The sequence below is a fragment of the Diplodia corticola genome, assembly GCF_001883845.1.
Source record: "Diplodia corticola strain CBS 112549 chromosome Unknown scaffold38, whole genome shotgun sequence".
Classification (NCBI taxonomy): Eukaryota; Fungi; Ascomycota; class Dothideomycetes; order Botryosphaeriales; family Botryosphaeriaceae; genus Diplodia; species Diplodia corticola.
The window spans coordinates 311,467-336,506 of NW_017971517.1; the positions used below are offsets into that span (position 1 = coordinate 311,467).

At 60.1% G+C, this 25,040-nt stretch overlaps 7 protein-coding genes across 7 annotated transcripts; 5 read left to right on the forward strand and 2 right to left on the reverse strand.

Annotated features, from left to right (window-relative positions):
- Positions 1-79: 79 nt before the first annotated feature.
- On the reverse strand, positions 80-1,144 carry BKCO1_38000110 (2-nitropropane dioxygenase; the record flags this gene model as incomplete). The annotated part of the gene is made up of 1 exon (XM_020275212.1): positions 80-1,144. The coding sequence occupies one exon, from the start codon at positions 1,142-1,144 to the stop codon at positions 80-82; it is 1,065 nt and encodes a 354-aa protein (XP_020128676.1).
- Positions 1,145-1,550: 406 nt separating this feature from the next.
- On the reverse strand, positions 1,551-3,107 carry BKCO1_38000111 (beta-taxilin protein; the record flags this gene model as incomplete). Its single annotated transcript, XM_020275213.1, has 4 exons — positions 1,551-2,075; positions 2,134-2,377; positions 2,434-2,582; positions 2,643-3,107. The coding sequence occupies 4 exons, from the start codon at positions 3,105-3,107 to the stop codon at positions 1,551-1,553; spliced, it is 1,383 nt and encodes a 460-aa protein (XP_020128675.1).
- A 702-nt stretch (positions 3,108-3,809) lies between these two features.
- On the forward strand, positions 3,810-7,001 carry BKCO1_38000112 (mitochondrial presequence protease; the record flags this gene model as incomplete). The annotated part of the gene is made up of 2 exons (XM_020275214.1): positions 3,810-4,228; positions 4,277-7,001. 2 exons carry the CDS (start codon positions 3,810-3,812, stop codon positions 6,999-7,001), a joined length of 3,144 nt encoding a protein of 1,047 aa, XP_020128674.1.
- A 131-nt stretch (positions 7,002-7,132) lies between these two features.
- BKCO1_38000113 (dna polymerase delta subunit 2) lies at positions 7,133-9,381 on the forward strand (the record flags this gene model as incomplete). Its single annotated transcript, XM_020275215.1, has 5 exons — positions 7,133-7,437; positions 7,737-7,926; positions 7,987-8,118; positions 8,178-9,099; positions 9,164-9,381. 5 exons carry the CDS (start codon positions 7,133-7,135, stop codon positions 9,379-9,381), a joined length of 1,767 nt encoding a protein of 588 aa, XP_020128673.1.
- A 797-nt stretch (positions 9,382-10,178) lies between these two features.
- On the forward strand, positions 10,179-10,622 carry BKCO1_38000114 (uncharacterized protein; the record flags this gene model as incomplete). The annotated part of the gene is made up of 2 exons (XM_020275216.1): positions 10,179-10,205; positions 10,278-10,622. The coding sequence occupies 2 exons, from the start codon at positions 10,179-10,181 to the stop codon at positions 10,620-10,622; spliced, it is 372 nt and encodes a 123-aa protein (XP_020128672.1).
- A 4,233-nt stretch (positions 10,623-14,855) lies between these two features.
- Positions 14,856-15,922, forward strand: BKCO1_38000115 (thioredoxin; the record flags this gene model as incomplete). Its single annotated transcript, XM_020275217.1, has 2 exons — positions 14,856-14,934; positions 14,997-15,922. The coding sequence occupies 2 exons, from the start codon at positions 14,856-14,858 to the stop codon at positions 15,920-15,922; spliced, it is 1,005 nt and encodes a 334-aa protein (XP_020128671.1).
- A 5,681-nt stretch (positions 15,923-21,603) lies between these two features.
- BKCO1_38000116 (zinc finger protein msn2 4) lies at positions 21,604-23,417 on the forward strand (the record flags this gene model as incomplete). The annotated part of the gene is made up of 2 exons (XM_020275218.1): positions 21,604-22,165; positions 22,276-23,417. 2 exons carry the CDS (start codon positions 21,604-21,606, stop codon positions 23,415-23,417), a joined length of 1,704 nt encoding a protein of 567 aa, XP_020128670.1.
- Between the last annotated feature and the right edge of the window lie 1,623 nt (positions 23,418-25,040).

Genomic DNA, 25,040 nt, shown 5'->3' on the forward strand with positions numbered 1-25,040 from the left:
ACCCGCCCAAGCAGGACGCAATACATCTGTAGGCTCAATTGTTTGGCGGCCCACAGTGTCCTCGAAATGGGCGATACGGTCACAGTTTACTCTGCCCACCGGCCCCGCCGCTCCCGATGTAGCTCTGGCCCAACCGCAGCATGTCCACGGCCTCCCTCACCATGTCCTCGACGATATCCCGGGCGGGCTTGACGTCGTCGATGACGGCGGCGACCTGGCCCATGAGGAAGGGGATGTCGACGTCCTTGCCCTCGTCCATGTCCTTCTCGAAGGGCACGACGCCGGCGTCGGTCAGCGCCTTGATCTCCTGCGGGCGCGCCTCCCAGCCGGCGATGTAGTCGTTCAGCCGGACGCGCAGCGGGCGGCCGCTGACGACGAGGGTGCGCAGCGTGTCGCCGAAGCCGGCGTCGACGACGGCCTGCTTGTGCAGGCGCGAGCAGCCGGCCTCGGCGCTGGCGACGAAGCGCGTGCCGACCCAGACGCCCTGGGCGCCCTGCATGAGGCTGGCGGCGAGGCCGCGGCCGTCGCGGATGCCGCCCGCGGCGACGACCGTGGCGGGCGCGCCCGTCAGCGGCGAGCGGTACCGCCGCGCGACGTCGGCCACGGCCGGGATGAGGATCGAGTTGGCGACGTCGCCCGTGTGCCCGCCGCCCTCGCCGCCCTGCGCGCACACGACGTCGACGCCGGCCTCGAGCGCCTTGACCGCGTGCCGCGGCGCGCCCACCATGTTCATGACGAGCACGCCCGCCGCGTGCAGGCGCTCGATGACGCGCGCCGGCGGCACGCCCACGGCCGACACGAACAGCCGCGCGCCGCTGCGGATCGTCACGTCGACCAGCGCGTCCAGCTGGCCGTGCGTGTAGTCGTGGTTCGTCTTGCGCGCCGAGCCGCCCACCTGCGGCAGCGCCAGGTCCACGCCGAACGGCAGCGACGGGTCCGCCAGGTTCGCCTTGAGCTCGTCGATGATGGCCTGCAGCTGCGCCGGCGTGTACCCCAGCCCGCCAATCACCCCCAGCCCCCCGGCGTTCGACACCGCCGCCGCCAGCGGCCCGCCCGACGTGCGCGCCATGCCCGCCAGGATGATGGGGTACTTGATCCCCAGGAGCTTGCACAGCGGCGTTTCGAGTGCAGGGGGTGGCGCCATGGTCGAGGTTGATATATGTGTGGTGGTTGAGAGTAGAGTAGTATCCTTGGGGGCTTTGTCAAGACCGCACGATGTCAATTGATGTCAGACGAGAACGAAGGTGAAGTGCGCTGCAGAGAGGTCTATTTAGAGTCAGTCGGAGCATAATAGGAGCATAGGTAGTAGGTGGTAATTGCGGCTATCGGCTATCGCAAGGTCCGGATCGCCTTTTTGCGGGGAAACGTCGCGCGTCCGAGGTCAAACCCTGTACACACGTCACACGTGAGATCAGCTTGCGTCGACATGCCGCGGCTCTGGCAGACCTCAAGGCTCCTTCATCATCGTAGCACGGCGCGGGACTCTTTGATAACGATAGTGCATCTTGTACCCAACAACCCAGACCTAGTGTACAGCAAGCAGAAATTCCTTACGACTTCCTGACTCCGTTGACCTGTCCGTTCACCTTGCCATTGGCTTTCCCATTGGCCATTGTCTGCGGGGGCGGCGGGGGCGGAGGTCCGAAAACCTTTGCTTCTGGGCCGGGACGCACATCAATTGCCTCCTCTTCCGTGTCCTCGTCGTATTCCTCGCTGCCCTCTTCGTCGTACTCGTCTTCGTCCAGGTACTCGCTCTCGGTGCCTTCGTCGTCCGGATCAAGCTCGTGTGGCGGCACCTGGCCGCGGCCCTGGGCTTGCATGCCGCGGCAAAGCTTCTCGAGATTCTCGTTCTTTCGGCGTAGCTTCTCCATCTCCTGCTGTGTGCGCGTCCGCTCCTCGGCCATCTCGAGAATGTTCTTGTTCGTCGCCTCTTGCTTGCGCGTGAGCACAAGGTTCTCCTTTTCCAGGCGCTTGGTCTTCTTGGACATTTCCTCCATCTCGCGGCGGAACGTCAGGAAGAGGTCGTTCGAGTTGTTGAGCGTGTCCTCAACCTGGGGATCCGTCAACTTTGTCATCTATCAGAAGCATAGTGAACAGCGGCCAGACCCATAGGCGAGACATATGTAAACTCACCTGTTTGAATTTCTCCACGTAGATGTTGAGCTGGCTGCGGAGCTCTGCTTCGGTTTGAGAGAAGGTGGTGACTTGGCGAGTCAGCTGGTTGGACTTGGACGATTCGACTTCCTGCGCTTTGCGTTGCTGGTCGAGCTTGGCCTGATGGTAGAGGATTTCGAGCTCCTTCACGCGCAAAAGAGACTTGAACTGCTTCTCTCGGCATTCCCATTGGTCCAGGAAAGACTTGAACTTTTCCTCGAATCTGATGGCACCCGATTAATCGGCTGTAGCCACTGGCGGGTGCGGGGCGACACGTACAATCTATCCAAGTCTGTATCCACCGGCTGTGGTTCCGGGTTCTCCTTCGAGTTGATGACGTCCTCGACGTCCAACACCATGCGTTCGAGGCGATCGTGCAATTCCTCGCGGTGGCGGGACTCGGTCGCTTCGCGCTGCACGTTTTCCTCCTAACAAACAGCAATCAGCACTTGGCCAAGGCGCGTGCACGCAGCCACCGCGTGGCGTACCTTCAGCTTCTTGTTCTCTTTGGTGAGGTCGCGCGACATCTTCTCCAGACGCTCCTTGAGAGTGGTCATCTTGTTCAGGTCGGTCTTGCCCGAGTCCTTCTCTTTTTGCAGCTGGTCGGCGCGCTTTTTGGCCTTGACATGCTCGCGCTCCGTCCGCTTCATATCAGCAAATAAAGCTGTGTACCTCCTCCGCACCTCGTCGACCTTCTTCATCGGCGACTCGATTTGCGACAGCAGCTGCGACAGCTCCCGGTTCGCCTTCTTGACCTCCCGCTCAATCTCGACATCCTGGTCCTTTTCCCCCGCAGCATCCAGCTCCAACTGGGCAATCTTCGCGGCGATTTGCTCCGAGGCGTCTCTCGGATCCGCTCCCTTCTTGCTCTTGCCCTTCTTGGGCGGCGGCCCCGCAGGCGCGGGCGGTGGGGCCGTTGAGGTCGCCATTGAAGGATGGGCCTCCTCCGTCATGGTACGATTCGGCGACAGAGGGTGCAGGGTTCCCGCGTGCGGGAGCAGCGAAGGCACACGGGCGGGTTCCGCTGGTGTGGCAGAGGTAGGTGCGCGCTCTGTGGGTTGGTGTGGCAGCGCGGCCACGGCTGAGAGCGCGCAGAACAGATGCCGGCGGGCGTCCTTTACATAGAAATGGGGCGGCCGCAGCTGCGGGAGGTGCTGCTGGGCGGCGTAAGATGGTTTGCGTGGGCGATCCGCAGAGAGCCGCGGGCAGGAAGTGCCGTGTAGCTGAGACTGGGGCGGACCGGGACTGGGGGCAGCACTGGCGGCAGCGTGGCTCGTGGGAGGGCTGTCTGGGCTCGGGGGGTGGTGGTGACGGCGAGCGCAGAGCACCTTGGAGCGGCGGGCGAATGGTGCGGGTGGAGTGGAAGGATGGGCTTCGGCAGGCAATCTTCTGCCGTGACGGAGGCTTGCAGCAGACGAGGCATGCGCCGCCGCCCACCAGCTCCAACCTCAACACCCTCGCCGCCGCAGCCCGCCGCAGACACAGACGACTGTCGCCTCCGCCCTGCCCGCCCTGCCCGCCAGCCCGCCAGCCCGCCAGCCCGTCTGCCGTGGCCGACCCTCTGCCCGGTCCCTTCGCCGCGGTGCCATGCCCGCACTTGCACACGCCGTGACTAAGCAGCTCGCTCGGCGGGACTGCGCGCAGTGGCGCCGACCATGATGAAGTCCGCGCCCGCCCTCGTCATCGTCGCTCGTTTGCTCTTCATCACCTTCGTTGCCATGCTGCGCGCCTCTTCACGCCCCGCGCTGGCCGCCTCGCGCACCACTGCCCCCTTCCTGCGCGCCTCTGCCGCCGCCCATGGCTCCTGCCGCGGCCTGGCCTCCGTGACGGATCTCCAGAAGCTGCCAAAGATCGGATCGCACCTGCACGGCTTCACGCTGCGACGCGCCAAGCACGTCCCCGAACTCGAACTGACAGCCCTCCACCTGCAGCACGACAAGACGGGCGCCGACTACCTGCACGTCGCCAGAGACGACTCGAACAATGTCTTTTCAATTGGCTTCAAGACCAACCCGCCCGACGATACCGGCGTTCCGCATATCCTCGAGCATACTACTCTGTGCGGAAGCGAGAGGTTTGTCGCATGCTCCATGCCCTGGTAGCCGCTGCTGATCCAGCCTAGATACCCTGTCCGTGACCCTTTCTTCAAGATGCTGCCGCGCTCGCTGTCCAATTTCATGAACGCCTTCACCTCGTCAGACCACACCACCTACCCTTTCGCCACCACAAACCCCCAGGACTTTAAGAATTTGATGTCTGTGTATCTGGATGCCACTCTGCACCCTCTGCTGAAGGCGAACGATTTCACCCAGGAAGGCTGGCGTATTGGCCCGGAGAATCCTCTGGAGCCTGCGTCGAAAGACAACCAACTGGCTTTCAAGGGCGTCGTTTACAACGAGATGAAAGGCCAGATGTCGGATGCAGGCTACTTGTACTACATCCGCTTCCAAGACCACTTGTTCCCGGACATCAACAATTCAGGCGGAGACCCGCAGAAGATCACCGACCTGACCCACGAGCAGTTGAAGAAGTTCCACGCGGATCACTACCATCCCAGCAATGCCAAGGTCTTCACATACGGCGACATCCCTCTCGAGGAGCATTTGAAAGACATTGGAGCGCAGCTTGACAAGTTTGGCAAGATCCGTGTGGACACGGACATCAAGCTACCAATTGCTCTCGATGGGCCGATAACCGTCACTGAAAAAGGTCCCATTGACCCCCTAGTACCGGCAGATATGCAGTACAAAACATCGACATCTTGGCTCATGGGTGACTCGTCCAATATATTGGAATCATTCTCCCTTGGACTCCTGTCATCTCTGCTGCTGGACGGTTACGGCTCTCCTCTGTATCGGGGGTTGATTGAGGCAGGGCTGGGCCCAGACTGGAGCCCGAACACTGGGTATGATGGATCCGGAAAGGTCGGAATCTTCTCTATCGGTCTCAACGGCGTCAAGAAGGACGATGTACCCAAGGTCAAGGAGGCTATCTTCAGGACTCTGGCCGAAGCCAAGGAGAATGGCTTCAGTCAGACGAAGATCGACGGCATTCTGCACCAATTGGAGCTGTCTCTCAAGCACAAGACTGCTCACTTCGGCATGGGCCTCATGCAGCGCCTCAAGCCTGGCTGGTTCAACGGCGTCGATCCCTTCGATGCTCTTGCGTGGAACGAGGTTGTCGAAGCCTTCAAGGCTGAGTACGCACGAGGCGGCTACCTGGAAGGCTTGCTGGAGAAGTACCTTCTAAACGACAACACCTTCACGTTCACCATGGAGCCCTCGGAGACCTATGCGCAAGAGATTGCAGAAGAAGAGTCGCAGCGGCTGGCATCTAAAATCCTCGAGACTACTAAGAAATTCGGGACCGAGGAAGAGGCGAAGAAATTTCTGGAACAGCGCGAGCTGGAGCTTCTCGAGGAACAAGAAAACGGCAGAAAACAAGACTTGGGATGTCTTCCCACGGTTCATGTCAAGGACATTCCGCGTCAAAAAGAGAAGAAAGCAGTTAGGCAAAGCCTAGTTGGAGATGTGAAAGTACAGTGGAGGGAAGCGCCTACCAACGGCCTGACCTACTTCCGCGCTGTCAACGTGTTCGAGGATGTCCCGGACGAGCTTCGTGAGATGATTCCCCTCTTTAGCGACGCAATAATGAGGCTCGGCACCAAGGACAAGACTATGGAACAATTGGAAGAGCTGATCAAGCTGAAGACTGGTGGCATCAGTATTGGCTACCACTCGACGACTACGCCCACGAACATTCAGGGATATGAGGAGGGCCTGGTTTTTGCTGGATCTGCACTGGACCGCAACGTTCCAGCGATGTACGATCTGATTCGAACTCTCATCGCGGAGACGAATTTCGATGGCCCGGAGGCCGAGAAGCAGATCCGTCAATTGCTACAAGCTTCTGCCAGTGGCGCTGTCAGCGCAGTGGCCGAGTCTGGCCATGCCTACGCAAGGAGGTATGCTGAGGCTGGCATCACGCCTGCAGCCCGCTTGCGCGAGCAGACTGGTGGCCTGACGCAGGTCCAGTTGACGACCAAGTTGGCATCCAGGTCAAAGTCTGAGTCTTTTGAGGACGTCATCAGCAATCTGAAGACTCTGCAATCACTGGCCATTTCCAACAGCAAGAACTTGCGTGTTGCACTGACATGCGGTCCTGAGAGCTCTGCGTCCAACGAGGAAGCTCTCACTAAATTCTTGTCCTCGATTCCGGCTAACCAGACGGAGATGCCGGCCATCTCCCGTCTGACGGCGTTCCCCCGTAATGCCAAATCGTTCTTCCCTCTCCCTTATCAGGTCTACTATTCTGGCTTGTCAATTCCAACTGTCCCGTACGTCTCGGCCGATGGCGCACCTCTACAGATCCTTGCCCAGCTGCTCACTCACAAGCATCTGCATCATGAGATTCGTGAGAAGGGTGGCGCGTACGGTGGAGGGGCCTACTCCAACGGTCTTGGTGGCATCTTCGGATTCTACAGCTACCGTGACCCGAACCCGCAGAACACGATCAAGATCATCAACGAGTCGGGTGTCTGGGCGCGTGACCGTGAGTGGACGGACAGGGAGCTCGAAGAGGCCAAGCTCAGCGTCTTCCAGAGCCTTGATGCGCCGGAGAGCGTCAGCCAAGAGGGCATGAACAGGTTCCTCAGCGGCGTCGACCAGGAGATGCAACAGACGCGGCGCGAGCAGCTTCTCGATGTAAAGGCCGAGGACGTCAAGCGAGCGGCGCAAGAACTCCTGGTCAATGGAGTGCCGAAGGGCAACCTGGCTGTGCTTGGTGAGAAGAAGGAGTGGGTGAAGGAGGACTGGACAGTCAACGAGCTGCATATGGTTGGGGAGTAAAAGGCGGCTGCGCATAGAGCGGTTTGTATTAATGTATCATAACTCTACTCAGGGATCTCCGGGATGTAAAAAGACCATAGCATAGCGGTATAGGCGGGTAGCGGGACGGTGTTGGTGGACTGATGGACGGAATGTATGAGGTTCGCATGGGGTGGCTCTCCACTCGCTCTGACGGCGGTGACTTTGCGAGCTTGAACGCGCGGACCGGACAGAAACGCAGCGACCTCAGCATAAATCCCATTGCTGGCGGCCGCTGCCGTGCCCTCGGGCACGAGAAGCGCAAGATCAAAAATGCTCTGCCTGGCGTCGACGCAGAACCTCGGCTGCGCAAGCAGTGCGGACGGATCCGTCGATGTTGGGCATTGAGCACCATCACCCAGGTATCAGAACTGCAGGCGCCCGAGATTCGGTCCGGCGGACTAACCTTGGAGGAACAGTCAGACGTAGACGCTTAGAAATGTATGCGGCTTGTTTGGTGGTTGACGACAGGTGCGGGGATCGACATGACGTCGGCCACAAGCGCGTCCTCCGCCGCCGACGCGTAAATTGCTTCGGCGACGCGATTTCTGCCGCGCCCTTGCGAGCAACCACCACCCTTTGCTGTCTCGACGCCGCCCGGCATTGCTCTCGCCATGGCTCCCTCCGCATGTCATGACGACCTTTGTAGCGTTCCATCGTGTGTACACCATACCGTCGACCGGCCTCTTCCGTCTCGCCATTGACCCGATCTTGCAGCTCGAACTCCCGTTTCCCCGTCGCATCGCGAGACGCACCGCCCGCGTACACGTCGCTTGACACATTCGAGCTCCCCAAGGGCGCAGACAGGCACTATGTGCAGCAGTATGCCGATATGTATTACCTGCGACTGGTGCAGCTGAAGCCTGCCGTTGAAAAGAACGCCGCCGAGCAGTGGAACGGCTACACGGTACATGCTGCAGCCCCTCTCCGCCACAACCATACGAGCGCTGACCCGCGCGTTTTGTAGATTGGAGGCGAGAAGGCGCGCCAAGTCGAGCGCGTGCTGGACGTGAGGCAGGGTGAGCTGTGCTGGGTCGTTGGGACCGTCTTCATGGAGATGCCGCTGAAGCCAAGGGTGCTGGACGATATTTCAAAAGAGGTAGTACCCGCTTCCGCAAAGATGTCAAGGCGAGGCCGTTGCTGAAGGCGGTGTAACAGCACTGGATATCCGCGCCCCCGCCTCGCGAAAAATACATATCGCCCGACGGCGGACGTCAGGTCATGCTGGAAGACGAGTCTGGTCGTCTCCGCCTGGCTGGCCGCTGTTTGGAGAATGCATTGCTTGTTACTGGCGCCATCATCGCTGCAATCGGCACCGAGACCTCCGACGGCGTGTTCGATGTTCTGGAAATCAAAGTCGCTGACTTGCCACGCCAGCCTGAGCGCTGGGAGCTGGAGGACAGCGCGAGCGCAGTAGCCGGCACGGTTGAGAGCAGGGATAACCACAAGGGCAGCAAGATCGCCCTCGTCAGTGGCCTTCAGATTAGCGGTGACTACAGCGACGCGCTGCAGCTCGATCTTCTCGCCGATGCACTGACTGGCCAACTTGGCAACTCGGAGTTCCAAGCTGATATGGCGGGAGTATCGCGCTTGATCATCGCTGGCGATTCGCTCGCTAATGCTTGTCCCATTCCCTCGCGCGAAGAGCTCGCAGCCACCAAGAAGGACAGTGGCAAGAAGTACGGGTACGACTCTGCGTCTTACAATGCTGCGCCCACATCCAACCTCGACGACTTCCTGGAATCGATTCTCCCCACCATTGCCATCACCTTGCTGCCCGGCCAGACCGACCCGGCGAATGTGCAGATCCCGCAGCAGCCGATGCATGCTGCGCTCTTCCCCCAAGCAAGGTTATATGCAAAGAGCCCTGCGCATCAGGGCGCGGTCAACGAAGCTCCCAGTCTATTTGACCCAGTGACGAACCCGTGGGAAGGCGAGGTCGAAGGGTGGAGGTTTCTGGGCAATGGCGGACAGCCCGTGAGCGATGTGTTCAAGTACGTGGAGAGCGACGATCGATTGGACATGATGGAAAGCATGCTCAGGTGGAGGTGCAACGCCCCGACCGCGCCGGACACACTGTGTAAGTTTCGCCCTTTTTTTTGTCCATCTTTTCCGTTGCTAAGACTAACGTGGGGGAAATCCAGGGTGCTACCCTTTCCAGGACGATGACCCGCTCCTCATCAAAGAATGCCCGCACGTATACTTTGCAGGTAACCAGCCGTCGTACGGCACCCGGGTCATCGAGGGACCGGCTGGTCAGCTGGTACGGCTCATAGCAGTGCCGAAGTTCAAGGATACGGGGTCGGTGGTGGTGATTGATTCGGAAACGTTGGAAGTGAAGGAATTAAAGGTGGAGATATGAGAGCAGAGGAACGGGTTATTGTTGCGACAGCGCTGATGGCTGATACCCTGGTTATTTTCGTTTATTGCATCGACTCGGCGCTGGAGGGGGGCCAAATCGGGGCGGGTAATTTGTTATCAGAGTGGGATGTTTACACTTTGCTACCCAGGATGAAGGATCAGTCTTGCATGTACGTCCAGACGCAACGGGCAGGGTGCAGGTGCACAGGCAGCCAAGGCACTTGATGTTACACACACTCATCTCGGCGGATATTGCATCAAGCTGGGGTGACGTAGGTGTGATGTCTACCCCGCGTACCGTCGATCGGCAAAGGGGACCACACGACCACACGACCACCGTCGGACAAGCAAGGCGGATATGGCGTGCATCGCGCCCAATGACGTGCTCGGATACTGGCATGCTGGACGTTGAGGATCCGAGAAATGCGGAGTGCATATCGCAGCATCCTATGGCGCCACGCATGTGATGGCCTTTGGCGGGCATAAAGCCAGTCATCAGGCAAGAAGCTGTATTTTGTTTTGACTCCCTTCTTACTTCGGCCAGGCTGTGGCATGGACCCTGTGGTAGCAACTGCTCCTTCCGTCGCCTGCTGAGTGCTGCGCCTCGTTGATCAACGCTCCCATCACCTTCATCGACGCGCGCTCGGAGATTGCTGCTCCACGCATACAACACCCCACGCCTTGCTCGCGACGCAGCCTGCAGATAGTGTCAAGCAGCGAGAAACCACGCTGGGACCGGCCAGTAGGAAGCGAGAAGCTCGTGTCGCATCTCCGCCCCTGCTGTCAGCAACGACAGCCATGGCTGACGGACACGACTCGGGTGGTGTAAGAATCTCTCTCCCCACCCCTGCCTCTTCTCTTCCCCTCTGTGTTTTCTATTGACCCACGCAACGACAGCATGTGGCCGACGTCTCGTCCCACAGCCCCGACCACCATCGTGGCCACGGCCACGGTCATGACGACAACCCGGACCACTCTCTCCATCAGTCCGGGAACTTCCTACCGGCCTTGAACAGCCCCGAGTCGAACCGCAGGTGGAGCCGAAACGGAAACGAGTCTGATGAAGAAGACGGCGACGCCGAAGAGCAACCGCTGCTGACCCGCCGCTCTCGCCGCATCTACTCGCCCGCCCCGATCCTCGCCATTGTAGTCTTGGTCCTGATTGTCGCCGTCATGGGAATCGTCGTCGTCGTGTCCAAGAGCCGGGATGGATATACGGGTGCAAGCTCTTCTTCCCTTTGACTGGACGTTGCCCTCTTTCCAGCCCCATCTCATCCGTCTTCAAAGAGCCTTTTTGATTCCGGCGGTTGTTCTGTAGCTCTTCGATATCCCTGGGTAGTCTCGAGTCAGCCAGGTCGTAATGGTCATGGTTCATTTGGAATCTTCCTTTTCGTATCACGCGTAGGAGCGCACTTGAAATGATATCCCACATGTCAGCTGGGAATAGTCGTTTCTGTGGCTGCTTCCTTCGCTGCAAATCTCCTCTTTTTCTTGCGCGTGGTCTCTTGATGAATTCCCCCCCACACTTCGTAGTTGATGTAAAGGGCTATGTTGGTTTGCAAAGAAGGCCTTCTGCTGATATTCCAAAGTTGCAGTGCTATCGAAGTGGTACCCTCCTTCTGAGGTATTGTGCGAAGCCACGATGAAGACTGGGGCGGTGACGGTAAGCACCCGTTTTGTCATTCGCCTTGCCTGGAACATCCACGATTTACTCAATAAGGTACTGACGAGAACCCGGAATGCAATGCTGGCGAAGGAGCGCAGAAGTCCTCGCCAGCACTGAACAACAGTGGGCCTTACTGTATTACAGAAGAAGTGAGCCCTATAGCCCGCCGAGGATGTCACTGTCTTCCTACGAGAGCAGTTCAAGCAAGCATGTGGGCGCAGTTCCTGCAACATGCTGCGCTGTGTACCTCGAGTCAATTCCATTGAAGCGAATTGTTGGAAAGGACGGTCTCACATTCAGTACTCCAACGAGGTGGCTCTCGTAGACGACCCAAGCCTGCTAACTGACCATCCGCTTCACGGGGGACGTCGGGGCCCTCCGGAAGAAGCGAAGACAAAGCGACGGGGAAGCAGTGCCTGGCTACATCGAAACCGACAGGGGGACACTTCCACGCATCTGCTCGAGAGATTTGAGAAGTGCGAAGCACCGCCCCCGAGGGATGCGATGCAATCCTCAACCAGCACGAGTCTCAAGCTGCTCAATTTCCCGTGGATAATACTTCGCCACATCGCTAAAGAAAAAAAATAGAAACAAATCTACTGGCGCTCCCAATATTCCCCGAGCCCCGATGGTATCGTCAGCTTCAATCAAAAAGAGGAGAGAAGGGGAAAAAAAAATAACAATCATCCGCTCCACCGGCGCCGGCCGTCCATCATGGTATACGAGGCGCCACAAAAAGGCGGCAAAATCTCGCGTGGCTGGATATTAAATCTCCTGACGAGCCACAGCCACCATCCCACCACCCGCAGCCACGAGGGCCAGAGATGCAGAAAATTCACACAGTCCAGCCGGGCAGCACCAGCCAAGCGGCCCCACATACCGCGTCCTTGGGACGCAACACCACGCACGCGGATCCGACCTTCGCGGGCGTCCCGTCCTTGACTCGTGGGGGGGAGGGATTTGGAGGAGAATGAGCTAGCGGCGGGCGGGCGTGCAGAATGTGCAATCCAATGCACGCATTTGCATATTCTGCACGCGTCTCGCTGCTGCTGCTGCTGCTGCCGCTGCCGCTGCTACTGTTAGTCTCTGGACCCTGCGTCAATCGATCCCTGCCCTGTGAGACGTAGATTGGGAGGGAGGAGGGGACTGATCTTCCAGAAGATTTCTCGTACAGATCAAACCTCCATCCAGCCACTAGCCGACAGTCAACAGTGCATCGAGACCCAATGGATGGCAGATTGTGTCAAAAGCAAAGCAAAACGCGATCGAGAATCCACTTTCCGATAGCCACGCGACGGTAGCGCAAGGATCTGGCCGAGGTGGCTCTGGGCTAGCATACGCATGTGGCGGGGCTCGTGCGGGAAAGGAAGAGAGACATGAAAAAAAGCAAAATCATAGGTAGACCCGACTATCGAATCTTTGCCCTGCATAAAGTTCGCGGAGACAGCGCCGCCGCCGCCGCCGCCGCCGCCGTCGCCAAGGCGCCAGCCTCGGACCTTTCAGAAAAAAGCAACGAAGAGGCAAAGAAAGATCCGCGCTCCACGACTGTGGCGCCCAAGGGCACAACTACAGGGAAAACAGGGCGTGCGCTCTTTCTCTGTGCCTACTTGTCATGTCCGCCATTGTCGGGGATAGCGATAAGCCAATGACGCGTGCAATCCAGGCCGAGCGTTTGAGACGAAGTGAGCTCGCGTGGTCCAGACGCGCGCCACGAGGGCAAGACGGGGTGGAAGGATGGCAGATGAGCACGCCATCCAGGCAACTACCGTGACCGTCGTGAGATGTACGACCGAGACCACGCTGGCAGGGCAATTGGAGGGGAGCTGGGGCAACGGGAAGGAAGGACGGCCAAAGTCTATCCGACGACTTGTGCATGCAGGAGGACTCCTAGGGTGCCGTGGCACAACGAGTGGTTGGCTACCGAATCTGGCTGGAAGGGCGAAGGAGTTAGCAGTCTGTTGTTGTTTCTTGCACGGCACACGTGTCAATCGTGAGGCGTCGCTGCGGTCTCCAGTACTCCAGATCTGCAAGATAGCGCTGATGGTGGTTGGATAAGGATAAGCACATGGCGAGACGAACTACTGCAGGGAAATCCTCTAGGTCAGGGTTTTCTCGTGCTTATCCTCATATCTCCCGGGCCTGGAAGACAGATCGGCACGACCGCCATGGTGTGAGAGGGCGATTCTGTTATCGGGCACGGATTCTCATCGGTAATTTGCCAGGTGCGACGGCGCCTCAGCCGTCGTCCAGATCGGGAACGCAGGACAATTTGATCGAAGATGTCGACGCTGTGGCGCCGGGGTGGAGTCGGTGCAGCAGTTCGCAGTCAGCACCAGAAGGGATCTTCCCTGCCGGGCGGCGGCGGCCTGACGGAGCAGCCAGAGGGTAGCAAGAGCTTTGGGCCGCTGCGCACATGCTCGCGGGATGGCGCTCCCGTTCCGTGGACACATCGCAGAGCTTTTCTGGAGCAAGGGCCAGGCGGAAGCATGGGGAAATTGCATGGCCGGACGGATCTGAGAAACTGTGTCGACGAAGGGAAAAGCGCCCGCTTGCCACCGCGCCAACTAAGCTCCGGGCCGACCAGCTCTTGGGGGATTTCCAGTCCGCGCGCCGAAATGTGGTAGGCTACGTCGCGTCGGGCGGAGTCTGTCCGAGCGCGCCGCCGCTGGCTGCAGCTGGTGTGGCTTGTGCCGGATGAAGAAGACCCCCCCAGGCCCCCCCAGGCAAGATCCCGGCGGCAGAGGTGGCAGTGCTGGCCGTGGTACGCTAGCGGGCCCTAACGAACGCCTGCGCTCGTGGGAGCTGTACCATAGTAGTTGCCGATGGCACAATACACGGTCTTGTGGCCGCCGTGCGTTGGTGAAACACCCAGTGGACGGGTGAGCGACGGCTGCCTGCATGCCCTTTCCTTGCACCCAGAGCCAGGGCTTCGGGCGTGCCATCGGCCTGCGTGCCAGCTCGTCAGACCGGCCTTATGAATTGCCAGTCACTTGGCCCGCTCCATCTTGCATCTTGATGATCCGCAGTGGCAGGAGGGTGCCCTCGTCGCCGTTGGCTCCACCCTAGTCCCCAGTCTCCGCGCTCTGTATCATGCCATCAGTAGCCTACCGTCCCCAGGTTCTCCCGGCCACAGAGCAATTGTGCAGCGCTAAGCGGAAATAATGAAAGGCGCCATTGACGCGATCGTCCAGGTGTCGCCGCCATGGCGCCCGTCGCCAGAGCCAGAGACTTCGGTCCCAGAATGACACCACTCCTCCACGCGCGGCGGGTTCAAATGCGGATTCGTCTTTCGGATCTGACCATGGCCTCTGGATGTGCAAGGCGTCCGCGCATGTCGGAATTGAGTGCGGACATGTCCGGATATATTTAGAGTTCATGGCGCCGAATCCGCCATCCTTTGGGCGTATGAAAACTTTTGCAGTGGCAGGTACCTAGACGGCGGCGAGTTCATTGACTGGAGCGAAGAAGAGGAGCGGGACCAAGGGCGGAGAGAGAGAAAGCCGGGTACCTGTCGGCTTATTTTTAGAGCTGCAAGATGTCGTGGAGTGTGGCAGCTCGCGCAGCTGACGTCAGAAAGCACCAGTCTGGGGGAAGAACTGGTGGTGATGGGCGGACCACGTTGCGGCGACGGCCGGGCTGGCCGGGCTGGCCGGGCTGGCCCGTCGGCAGCAAACAGCGCAAACATGCGGGCGGCCGGTTGACTAAGCAGTGCCGACAGCCCAGTTGCAGCCTGAGCTCCAGCTCCAGCTCCAGCTCAAGTCCCCCACCATCCTCGGATACCCCGCCTCTCTACCGCCACCGCAGCCAGCATGTCCAAAACCATCAGCATCGAGTCTCCCGAGCAGTTCAGCTCGTTGCTGTCGTCCTCCCGCATCGTCGTCGTCGATTGTAAGTCCCCGCCTGCGCACCGCGCTCAGCCTAGTCCGCCGGCACTGACCCGTCGCGCGTAGTCTACGCCGACTGGTGCGGTCCCTGCAAGGCGATAGCTCCATTGTACGAGCAGCTGTCCGCCTCGCTCTCGCGCCCCAACATCATCACCTTCACCAAGGTCAACACGGATACCCAGCAGCAGGTGGCGCAGACGTACGGCATCACTGCCATGCCCACCTTCATGATCTTCAAAAACACCCGCGAGGTTTCGAGAATAAGAGGAGCCAACGCCGCCCAGCTTTCCGAGGCTGTCAAGAAGCTCGCCGCCGAGGCTGAGTCTGGTGGTGCCTCGTCCGGCGGCTTTGGAGAGGCCAGCGGCAGCTCCGGCAGCGGCTGGCTTGGCGCTAGCCTTCCGCGTGGCTACGGCGATGCCACGGAGCACGTCGATGTCCGCGGTCTCGATCTATTGAACGCGGATACCGAAGGAGCCGGAGGTGCGCGCGTGCTGTTCGCCACGAACAAGCCGTCGGGCGCGGAGGCGGCAAAGGGCAAGGCCAAGGCGGGTGGCGCGCCGGACTGGGTCGAGAGCGACACCGACGAGCAGCTCATGCTGTACATCCCCTTCCAGTCGACGCTCAAGGTTCACACTATCCACCTCACGTCCTTCCCGCCCCAGCCTTCCGAGGATGCCGACGAGGTCCCCATGCGGCCACGCACCATCAAGCTTTACACGAACAGGGCCCACAACCTTGGGTTCGAGGAGGCAGATGATATCCCGGCCACGCAGGAGATCGCAATCAAGCCGGAAGACTGGGACACGAGCACCGGCACCGCCAAGCTGGAGCTGCGCTATGTCAAGTTCCAGAATATTACCTCCTTGGTTATGTTCGTGGTCGACGGCGAAGGCGACGGGGAGAAGGTCCGCTTGGACCGCATCAGGATAATAGGGGAGTCTGGCGAGAAGCGGGAGATGGGCAAGCTGGAGAAGATCGGCGACGAAGCGTAGAGGGGTACGGCTAGAGAAGGCGGCCACGCCGTGCCGCCGCCAGCCTGCGGTCACGGCCGCGAGCAAAGCGGGCAGACATGCGAAATGCTCATCTGCAGGCATATTACGCAGCATTATGTTCTTTTTGGCATAGACCAGACTGCAGCTCTCCGCTGTCCAAAAATACAACCACAGTCCAGGTTATTTTGGTGCTTTAAGCCACCACCACGCGGCTGTGGGATGGCGAGCATATTGAGATCTCCAGGGTCTATTGATTGCACGCATGGGGGGACGGGGGTATGTCCGATCACCGCTCCAACGACAACGCCACTCGACCAGGCGCCACCGTAAAGTGTTTGGGCTTCGGTATGCAATATATTTCTTCTGTGACGTGACTGACGCTTGGTATTGATCACTGAAAAAGATGAATCAAGCAACACGGAGATATCGGTCACGTCGCCGCACGAAGAAGAAAATTGTCAGAGTTGGGCGCGCGGGAAGAGTTTTGTAGCGCACCCGCTTGATCCTCGGCGCGCTGGCCGGGCGCCGCGTTTCTCCGGCGCCCAATCGACAAAAGGTTCGTGGGCGAGCCGGCGTGGGAAATTTTCTCAACACAAGGCCTGTGATGAACGATACGCAAAGTATCACCAAACACATGATAGGAAGAGACTGACCCGGCCACATGCCGGGCATGACTTCAACATACTCAATTCTGAGGCCCGTACATGTACATACACACACCATGCCCCTCCCCCTCCCCCACTCCTGCAAGTGGCAGAAAGCATATCGCGCGCGCGCAATGCCCACAAGCAAGTCGAGGCGTTGCCGCCTCACGAGCGCTTGCGCAGGCGCGGACGACGCTGAGGCGCTTCTGGAATCCGTATCCCCATCTACCCTCCATCGAACACGGTACACCGCCGGCCCTTCGCCTCAACGCGTTCATCTCCGACCCGTGTCCCTGGCGTACGCAACGCCAAAACGTCGCTGTGCGCAAAAGCTGCGAGTGTTCGCCTGGCAAACGACGGGGTCCCAGTCCCCGACGCCGCGGTCTTTGCTCAACATAGCCTCACCATAGGCTCGCAAGCGGCGGCTGCGCCGGGGAGCCCGGGGCGTGGGCCAGGCCCTTGTCGCGGCACCAGGCTGCCGCCCTCGTCGTCGCACAGCTCTGCCCTCTCGTGCGTCAAATCGCTGGAAAACTTTTTGCATCCTGTCTCAGATCACGTCGGGCACGAGCATTCCGAAACATCTGGGCCTGGCGGGCACTCCGTCCTTGCCCTGCAGCGGGAACGGTACATAGACACCGGGTGGCAACGGCGACGACATCATCCCAATCCCAGTCCTGATTTCATCAGCCCTCGAATCCCACGTGGGAAAGTTGGCGCTGCTCCTGCACCCCGGACGCTGGGCTGATTGCGCCGTTCCGTAACCGGCTAGAGAGCCTTTGATCTGTTCATCTGATTTGAGGATCCAACGAGATTACCCTATGATCTTCTATATCCGAGACCCTCGAAGGGCTCAGCACCGTCATAATGGTTTCAATAGAGCGGTCCAACCTGTAGACCCTAAGCGGCGCCGGCGTAGGGCGGGGCACATGGCTTTGGATGCCGTGACTGTGATATGCAGACCGCCGACGTCAAACGCCACTTCATCGACCGGTGCTGCCGTCACGAACGCCAGCAGAAATTCGCCTTCCGCAACTCTTGCGTGCCCGCACGCCGAGTCAGCTCCCCGCGCATCTGGTGAGGTATTACCTACCCATCGCGCAATTACCACACGCTGTCCCAGCACCTCTATCATCAGCTTATCTCACGAGTAACGTTAACCGTCCCGGCGGCTGTGGCAAAAACGGTCCGAACGGAAGGGTGTGAGTCGATGCAAATTCCAGATCCAGTGTTCGCAGCGCAGTTGGGCAGCCGTGCCGCCGCTCTGTTCGTGCGATGATCAGCCGTCCAGACCAGATGCTCTGGAGCGGCACCAGGCCCGGGCCGGTGTTCCTAGGAGCAGTGGCCGTCCCCAGGACCAGCGGTCTTTGCGGTGAGTTGCACTGTGTGCACGTCGAACTTGACCGCCTCTGTGTCGTTGACCGGTGCTCGCTGTCGAGGCCATCGGGAAGTCCAGGCCGTCTGCACCGCGACTCATGGCCGGCTCTTGGCGTTTCCATGCGGCTTCGAAGGGTCCACTGGTGTGCGGGATCGACGGGTTTCAGTGTCGAGCAACGCCCGTCCGACCAATCGTTCGCGGACGCCGAAGGGTCTGTCCTTGTGGGGACGGCAGCGCAGACTTGCTTCCAGCACACGTCGCCTTCGTCAGGCCCGCGGTGCGTGGCTTGCTTGTTGGAGGCGAGGGTCCACAAAATGGCATGAACACCTCATTTCGCTGGACCGCCAGCTCGAGCCAGGGCCTCTCCACGAACCACGATCGCGGCAGCCGTGGCGTGTTCCGGAAAAGCACCAGGGCAATCATGGCTTTCCCGGAGCGGAAGAGCACGATCGCAGGCTAACTCGATGGAGATCCTGACGTGAGGTTTCCATCTCGCTGGAGGCACCGCCATCCCGAGCGCGTGGACAATGATAGCATCGTCAAATTAGCCGCACGCCTCACTCGCGGCGCAGCCACACGGGGGTGCGAGAGCGACCCAGAGCGGCGCCGTCTGGCCGCGGTGCTGCGGCCTGCGGCGGAAGGCCCGCCGTGGCTCTTATCGTTCGACCTGATCTCGCAGCGTCTTGTCACCACTGTGTCAGTGCTCCGAAGCAGGACCACGAGTCAAAGCCGTCCAAGCGTGGGGTGTTTTGATTCAGGTGCGGGCCGTCTGAAGAAAGCAGGGTCAGACCTTGGAAAGCCCACTCGAAGCGATGGAAGAGCCGATAGCTTCTACGCAATCTCGGCTGTCTGATAACGTCGATCTGTCTGGGGGGGCGCGCACACCGGGCGCACGGGCGCGAGGGAACTGGAAGGAGCTAAGGGAACCAGGTGCAGCTTCCCCGACGCCAGTGCTCTGGGAGGGCACCAGCGCGCGGGACAGGCTAATATGGATGGAGGCAAGCGCCAGGTCCCGCGGGCGCCGTGCTGAATCGCGAGAGGGTCCCGTCTCGGACCGACAACACCATTTGAGTTATCCACGCAGCGGACCTGCCTACGTCGCGAGTAATACCCTCCGGCACGCCGCAAGCCTGCGACCGCTGCCTGAGGCGTGAGAGCCGACTGAGGCGGCGGGTTGCTGAAACGGTCGCGCTGGGCGGCGAGCCGTGGTTGTTCCTGCGTCGTTCCTGCATTAGGTCGGCATCAGCAGTCATGTGGAGATAGAACCGCACAGCTGCCGATCGCGACGATTGGCTGGCATTAGCGACCAACGGCCGCCCTCAGCATCGGGGGCCCCCGGACGGGTCGGGCGGTCGGACCTGCGTTCTCGACGCGCAGCAGCCAGTGGCGGCGGGCGCTGGCAGTGATGAGAACAGAGCAGAATGACGGCCGGGGGGGCCGTGCGGCGCGGCGTCGTTGTGCATCGTAAGTGGTGCGTGCCCGCACCCGCTTGTCCCGATCCTGCCGCGCACCCGAGGTTGTGCATGCATTGGCTGCCGCCCGAACGGGAGCTGTTGGACGGCGCCCGGACCAAGAATAGCATCCCAGTACGAAGATTATGCCTGCGATTGCATGATCATCACGAGAATGGCACAGCTGAAGGCCTTACTTACGAGCGCGGCTGCACGCTGACGGCGGCGACGGGTGACGGGCGCGCAGTCGTCGGTAGGTGGAGGCAAAAACTTCTAGCGCGCGCGCGCGCGGGAGCGCGTTGTTGTGCGACGCGCGATAGCGGGCGCCTATCGCTGGCGGAGGCTGTCTCGTCGCCCATCACGCTGCCCACTTGTGGTGTTGAAACAGCCGGGCTGCGGGCAGCTCGAACGAGCCGAATGGCTCGCCAGAATCGCTCGAGAAGGCGCGTCGGGCAGAGCCTGCCCGGCCAGTCAGCGGGGCCGCCGACCCTCCACGAATGGCACAGCTGTCCTGCGTCGCACCACTTGCGGCAGCGTACCAGTCGACCCTTGAGAGACCCATGAGCTGCTCTTCCCCACACACCTGAAAACCAGTCGCCGCGGCGGGCGGCGGCGACGACAGCGCAGAGCCGGCCACTCTGCCAGCAACACGACGCCGCCGCCCAATGCTGCGCCGGCAGCTGTTCCTGCAGCAGCCTCGAGGCACCGGTCGCGCCGGCCGGGCGCTGCAGCAACACGGCGGGCGGGCTGAATGCCGCGATCGATGGCGTCGCATGAGACGTTCAGCCCAGGGCGTTTCAGCAAGACGGTGAAGCTGCGGGACCAGTGCCCGCGAGCCCGCTCGACAGCAATGACAGCGAGCGGGCGCACTGGGCGCAGGCGCTGCAGGCGCTGCAGGCGGCGACATCATAGTGCTGTCTTGCGTGGCACCCTGTACATCTGGATCTGGGATTCACCGGCAGCGCGAGAGGTGACGCTCAGGTGGGCAGACTCCACAAATGGCACTTCACATGCGGCCGGCCAAGCAGAAAATCAGGGTCGCACGTCTCGCGGCAACATATCGATTGCCCCCAGGCGGCGCGGGCTGATAGGCGGGCGCGACTCGGTCACACAGACTGAACGGCAGTGCTTCGCAGGCCGTCACACTGCGTGTATGGCCGCGGGCGGCGGGTCGCGGGCGCGCGAGGCCCAATGGGCGGCCCTCAGCGGCGCGCTCTCAGCTCGCCGCGCTGGGTGTGGCACGCGAGCGCGCAGCAGGCAGCGCGACTGGCTTTATGCAGCGCACTAGGGTTTCACGTATGGCCGCGGGCTTCGCGATGATGTGGGTGGTGCGCGGGTCGTAATCTCGCAGGCGGCGGGCGCGCGCCGCCATTCGCCCGGGGCGGGCGGGCTGTGAGGCAGAGGCCAGGGCGTCGCCGGCCAATATCTAGTGCTGCGACCAGGCATAAAAATATGCCTCTCGCTATGCCGCGCGGCCCTCGAGCCCACTCCGCGTGCGCCGTGCTGCGTGCGAGTCAGGGCCGTAACGCGCCTGTGCATTAGGGCCGCAGGGGTCGCGCCGCATGCACCGCTCCATGTCTCGATGGCTCCGCTGCTGCGCCTTCCCGACTTCCCCTCCCATGGTAGTTAACCATTTCCGCGTCCTCTGCCACTGTGCCTGGTCATCTTTTCTTCTTCAGACTTAATCGCCTGTCTCGTCCTTCGCTGATCACCCACCTACTTATCCACACCCACGCCCCATCCACTCGTTGCCCTTTCCTTGAACCCAGGGTTTATCAACTCTGTCCTTCGCACCTTTTCTTCCAGAACACTGCCGTTTATTACTTCGCTTTCCCCGATAGCTCTCGACCTTCTGTCTCTTGTGTAACAGTAGCCTCGATTGTTATCAGCCCTTCTTTTGGACACAACCTCTAGACCTAGTAGACAGCCTTCGGATATCCTCCCATTGCTGTTGTCCGTCACTCTCTCGAGCGAACCGCAGCGTTGATATTCGGCCCAAACACACACACACACCACCTCGACCACTCTGGACATCCTGTACCATCTACTACTCTAATACCTCGCGACACATCCCTTGGATCACCTGTAACAACAACAACAACAACATCTTAATTCCCGCCGCGCCCTTGTCTTGTCCGAGGTCAGTCGCGCCGTGTTGCTATTCTGGGCCTGGAATGAGGAGCTGACATTCCACGATAGAACACAGATACAATGGAGTCCCCGTTCGCACCACAGCCCCAGATGATGGGTCAATCGCCTTTCTTCTACTACAACCCGGATCCCAGCCCCGAGAACCGCCAGCACGGCCACTTCACACCACACCCGCATGGTCAGGCCTTCCCCGGCCAGCTGGGCTCCACTCCCGAGAGCATGCACATGTACACCTCCAACATGTGCTATGGCCGCCCCTCCTCCTCCAGCTCGCAGACCGCCTACGCCGCAAGGTCATACCCCGCGCAGATGATGACCCCGCTCGCCTCGCCCCAGCCCATCCACCAGAAGCCCACCCTCCTCATCCAGCAAGACGCGGCCTACCTGACTCCCCTGGAGTCTGAGTTCGACTTCCGCTTCCCGCCCGCCACGCCGCCGCTCTCTTCGTCGTGCAGCGCCATCTCCAGCCCGCCCTCGTCCATCTACGATGCGCTGCCCACCCCCGTCAACGGCACCTTCGAGTGCATGGAGGGCGTGAAGCAGGGCTGCGAGGAGGAGGTGTTCTCCGAGATCCTGGCTGGCGAGGAGTGGACCCGGTCGCAGTCGCCGCCGATGACGCCTGGTAAGTGCTTTTGCCTGTTTTTGTTGTGTGGTTAGAGTTTGGCGGTTCCGGCCGTTTGTCACGCGTTTGCTTTAGCCGCGAAGCGTGGACCCTGGCTAACCCGGGCGCAGTCTTCATCCAACCGCCTACCTCGCACCCGTGCCTGGACCAGCCCCAAACAACGTCCGCCGCCTCTTATCTGCTTTCGGCCACCTCGTGCCCTTCAATCTCGCCCTCGCCCTCGCCGCTGCCGCGCACCCCCATCGACAGCGAGGCCGACTTCTGCGACCCGCGCAACCTCACCGTCTCCTCCAACACCGACTTTGCTTGCCTTCCCACCCTGTGCTCCGGCGACGACGAGGAGCACAAGCTTATGCTCCGTGGCGACGCCTTCACCGCCCGCGCCGAGCAGCCTGCCGCCGACTTCACCTCCAACCCCCAACAGCTGACCTTCGAGCCCCTCTTCGAGCTCGACTCCGAGGACGACTTCAACGCTGTCCAGTTCCCCACTGCCGACAACACCGCCTTCCACAGCAACAAGCGCCAGCGCACCGGTTTCTCCTCGCTCTCGCTCGAGGACGACAACCTGGTCGACGAGGACAACTTCAGCGACTTCGGCGACGAGTTCGCTCACCACGGCCTCCCTACTCCTGACACCGACGGCTCCTTCTCCGACGACATGACCGAGGCCAAGAACAAGAGGCGCGCCAAGAGGCGCGCCGACGACTCCGACTCCGACTTCGTCATGGGCCGGTCTCACGCCAACCGCAGCAGCAAGGCGTCGGCCGCTCCTGCTTCCGAGTCCGGCTCTGGCGTCCCCTCGGCCTCTGAGGACAGCGTCACCCCCACCTCGCAGCCCGTCAGCCGCCGCGGCCGCAAGCAGTCGCTCACCGAGGATCCCTCCAAGACCTTCGTGTGCTCGCTTTGCTCTCGCCGCTTCCGCCGCCAGGAGCACCTCAAGCGTCACTACCGCTCCCTGCACACGCACGAGAAGCCCTTCGAGTGCACCGACTGCGGCAAGAAGTTCTCTCGCAGCGACAACCTCTCCCAGCACCAGCGCACCCACGGCACTGGCACCGTCACCCTCGGTGTCATGGACGAGTCTGAGCTCAGGAGGCAGAAGGAGTCGTCGGCCTCGTCGTACGACAGCCAAGATTCCAACGCCCTGGGTGCCGCGCTCTACAACGCCGTCGCCGCCGTGTCGAGCGGTTCGTCGACTGGTTCCATGTCTGACAACGACAAGAAGCAGAAGAAGAGGAAGCGGGACGAGTAAGGCGGCCTCTGGAAGGCACCGCAGACTCTTAATGAAGGACATGACAACCAAAAAAAAATAATCTCCTAACGGCAGGCGATTTCTCGTCTTCTGAACGACGTCACGCTGGGCGGCTCGGGAGACTTGGCGGGGCTTAAAAACTAAAATCGGGCTATTGGGAAGTACATCTGGGCGTGTGGAATGGTTTCCTCGACGTCAATACCACCTTTTCCACAGTCATCACTGGTAACGGCTGGCTGTTTTGGTGTTTAGCATCTTGCGAGTTTAGCGATCTGTTAGTTTTCAAGTTCTCTATCTGGCTGGGAAGGCTTTTCGGTTGGGATTATTGGGAAGGTGTGAAGGTGTTGGGATTTCTATTTGAGGAACTGACTACTGCTATCATGGTTGGGTGGGAGGGTTGCTTACTCTGCTCTCAAAAGTTTGAGCACGAGTGCTATTTGCTTGTTGCTGCTAGCGTTACTTGCTTGGCTGCCACTATTAGTTCCAGTTCCTCTCTTTTTACACACATTTTCTTGTCTCACCTTCTACTTTTCCTGTAATGTTGCGTTCCTCGGAGGGAAAAGGAGAGACAGTTGACCTCGTCTGCTCGTCCCATCTTTCGATTCTTCTCATAAGACACGCAACAACACCTCGAGTTTACCACACACTACCGTAATAATTCTCGCAAACCACCACTTAATTACACACCTCATCTCAAGATACCTCTTTTCTTGGACAGTCATTTTACAGAGAGACCTTAATCATAATTACCATAATAAGATGTCATCTGCCGAAGTGCTTTTCGATCGAAGGGATCTTTCTTGCCGTCTTTGTCACGAGTATGGCGGTGTGTGTGTTGCAAGGCCGGCCCTTCTCTCGCCTGCTTTCTCTCGTTCTGCTGCGGGTGTGGTACGTTGGGCGCATGAACGAGCCCGCCATAGCTATCTAATCGAAACGAGGAAGACTTCAAAGCAAACGCACGAGACCTGTGTGTGTGTGGCAAAACGCGTTTTACCTCTGTTTGTCTGACCGCCGAAGTGAGTACGCGTGTGTGTAACCGTGGTTACATTCTTCATCAATACCCTGGGTCGAGCCAACTCGCGTCCCAAGCTTTTTCTCGTCATTCAACAAAGCTCCTCCCCGCGGCCGCAAAAAAAGCAAAAATGAAAACAACAGAGGTCGACTGACGAGCGAGTGCTTGGAGTGGTGTCACTCGGTGCGCTCGCAACTGATGAGCGGACGGGTGCCCAATGGCCGGTTGTGAGGGAAATTGGGCTGGGGGGGGTCCTGCGTTTCGGAAGATATGGGCCACTACACGGACCCTGCAGGTTGGGAAAAAAGAGGGCACGTCATGCGTCTTTTTTTCTGAGTGGTTCGTTTAACGGCAAGAGCAGAAGTCTGCTCGAGCAAGCCAGGCCCCAAGTCCACAGACCGGGCTAGCCAGCTCGCCCGTCCCCCTCCCCTTCACGGGCGCCCAGCCCTGTTGTAGGGCCAACCCGCGGGTGGAGATGAATTGGCGTCCGTGTGCGGTGTTGGTATGATGAAAGTGGGGTAGGGTGATAGCGCGCACGCGGTGAGATGATCGAGATAGGCAGGGTACCAACGGGCGTGGCCTGGGAACCGGTCAAGGAGCGGTCTTTGGGG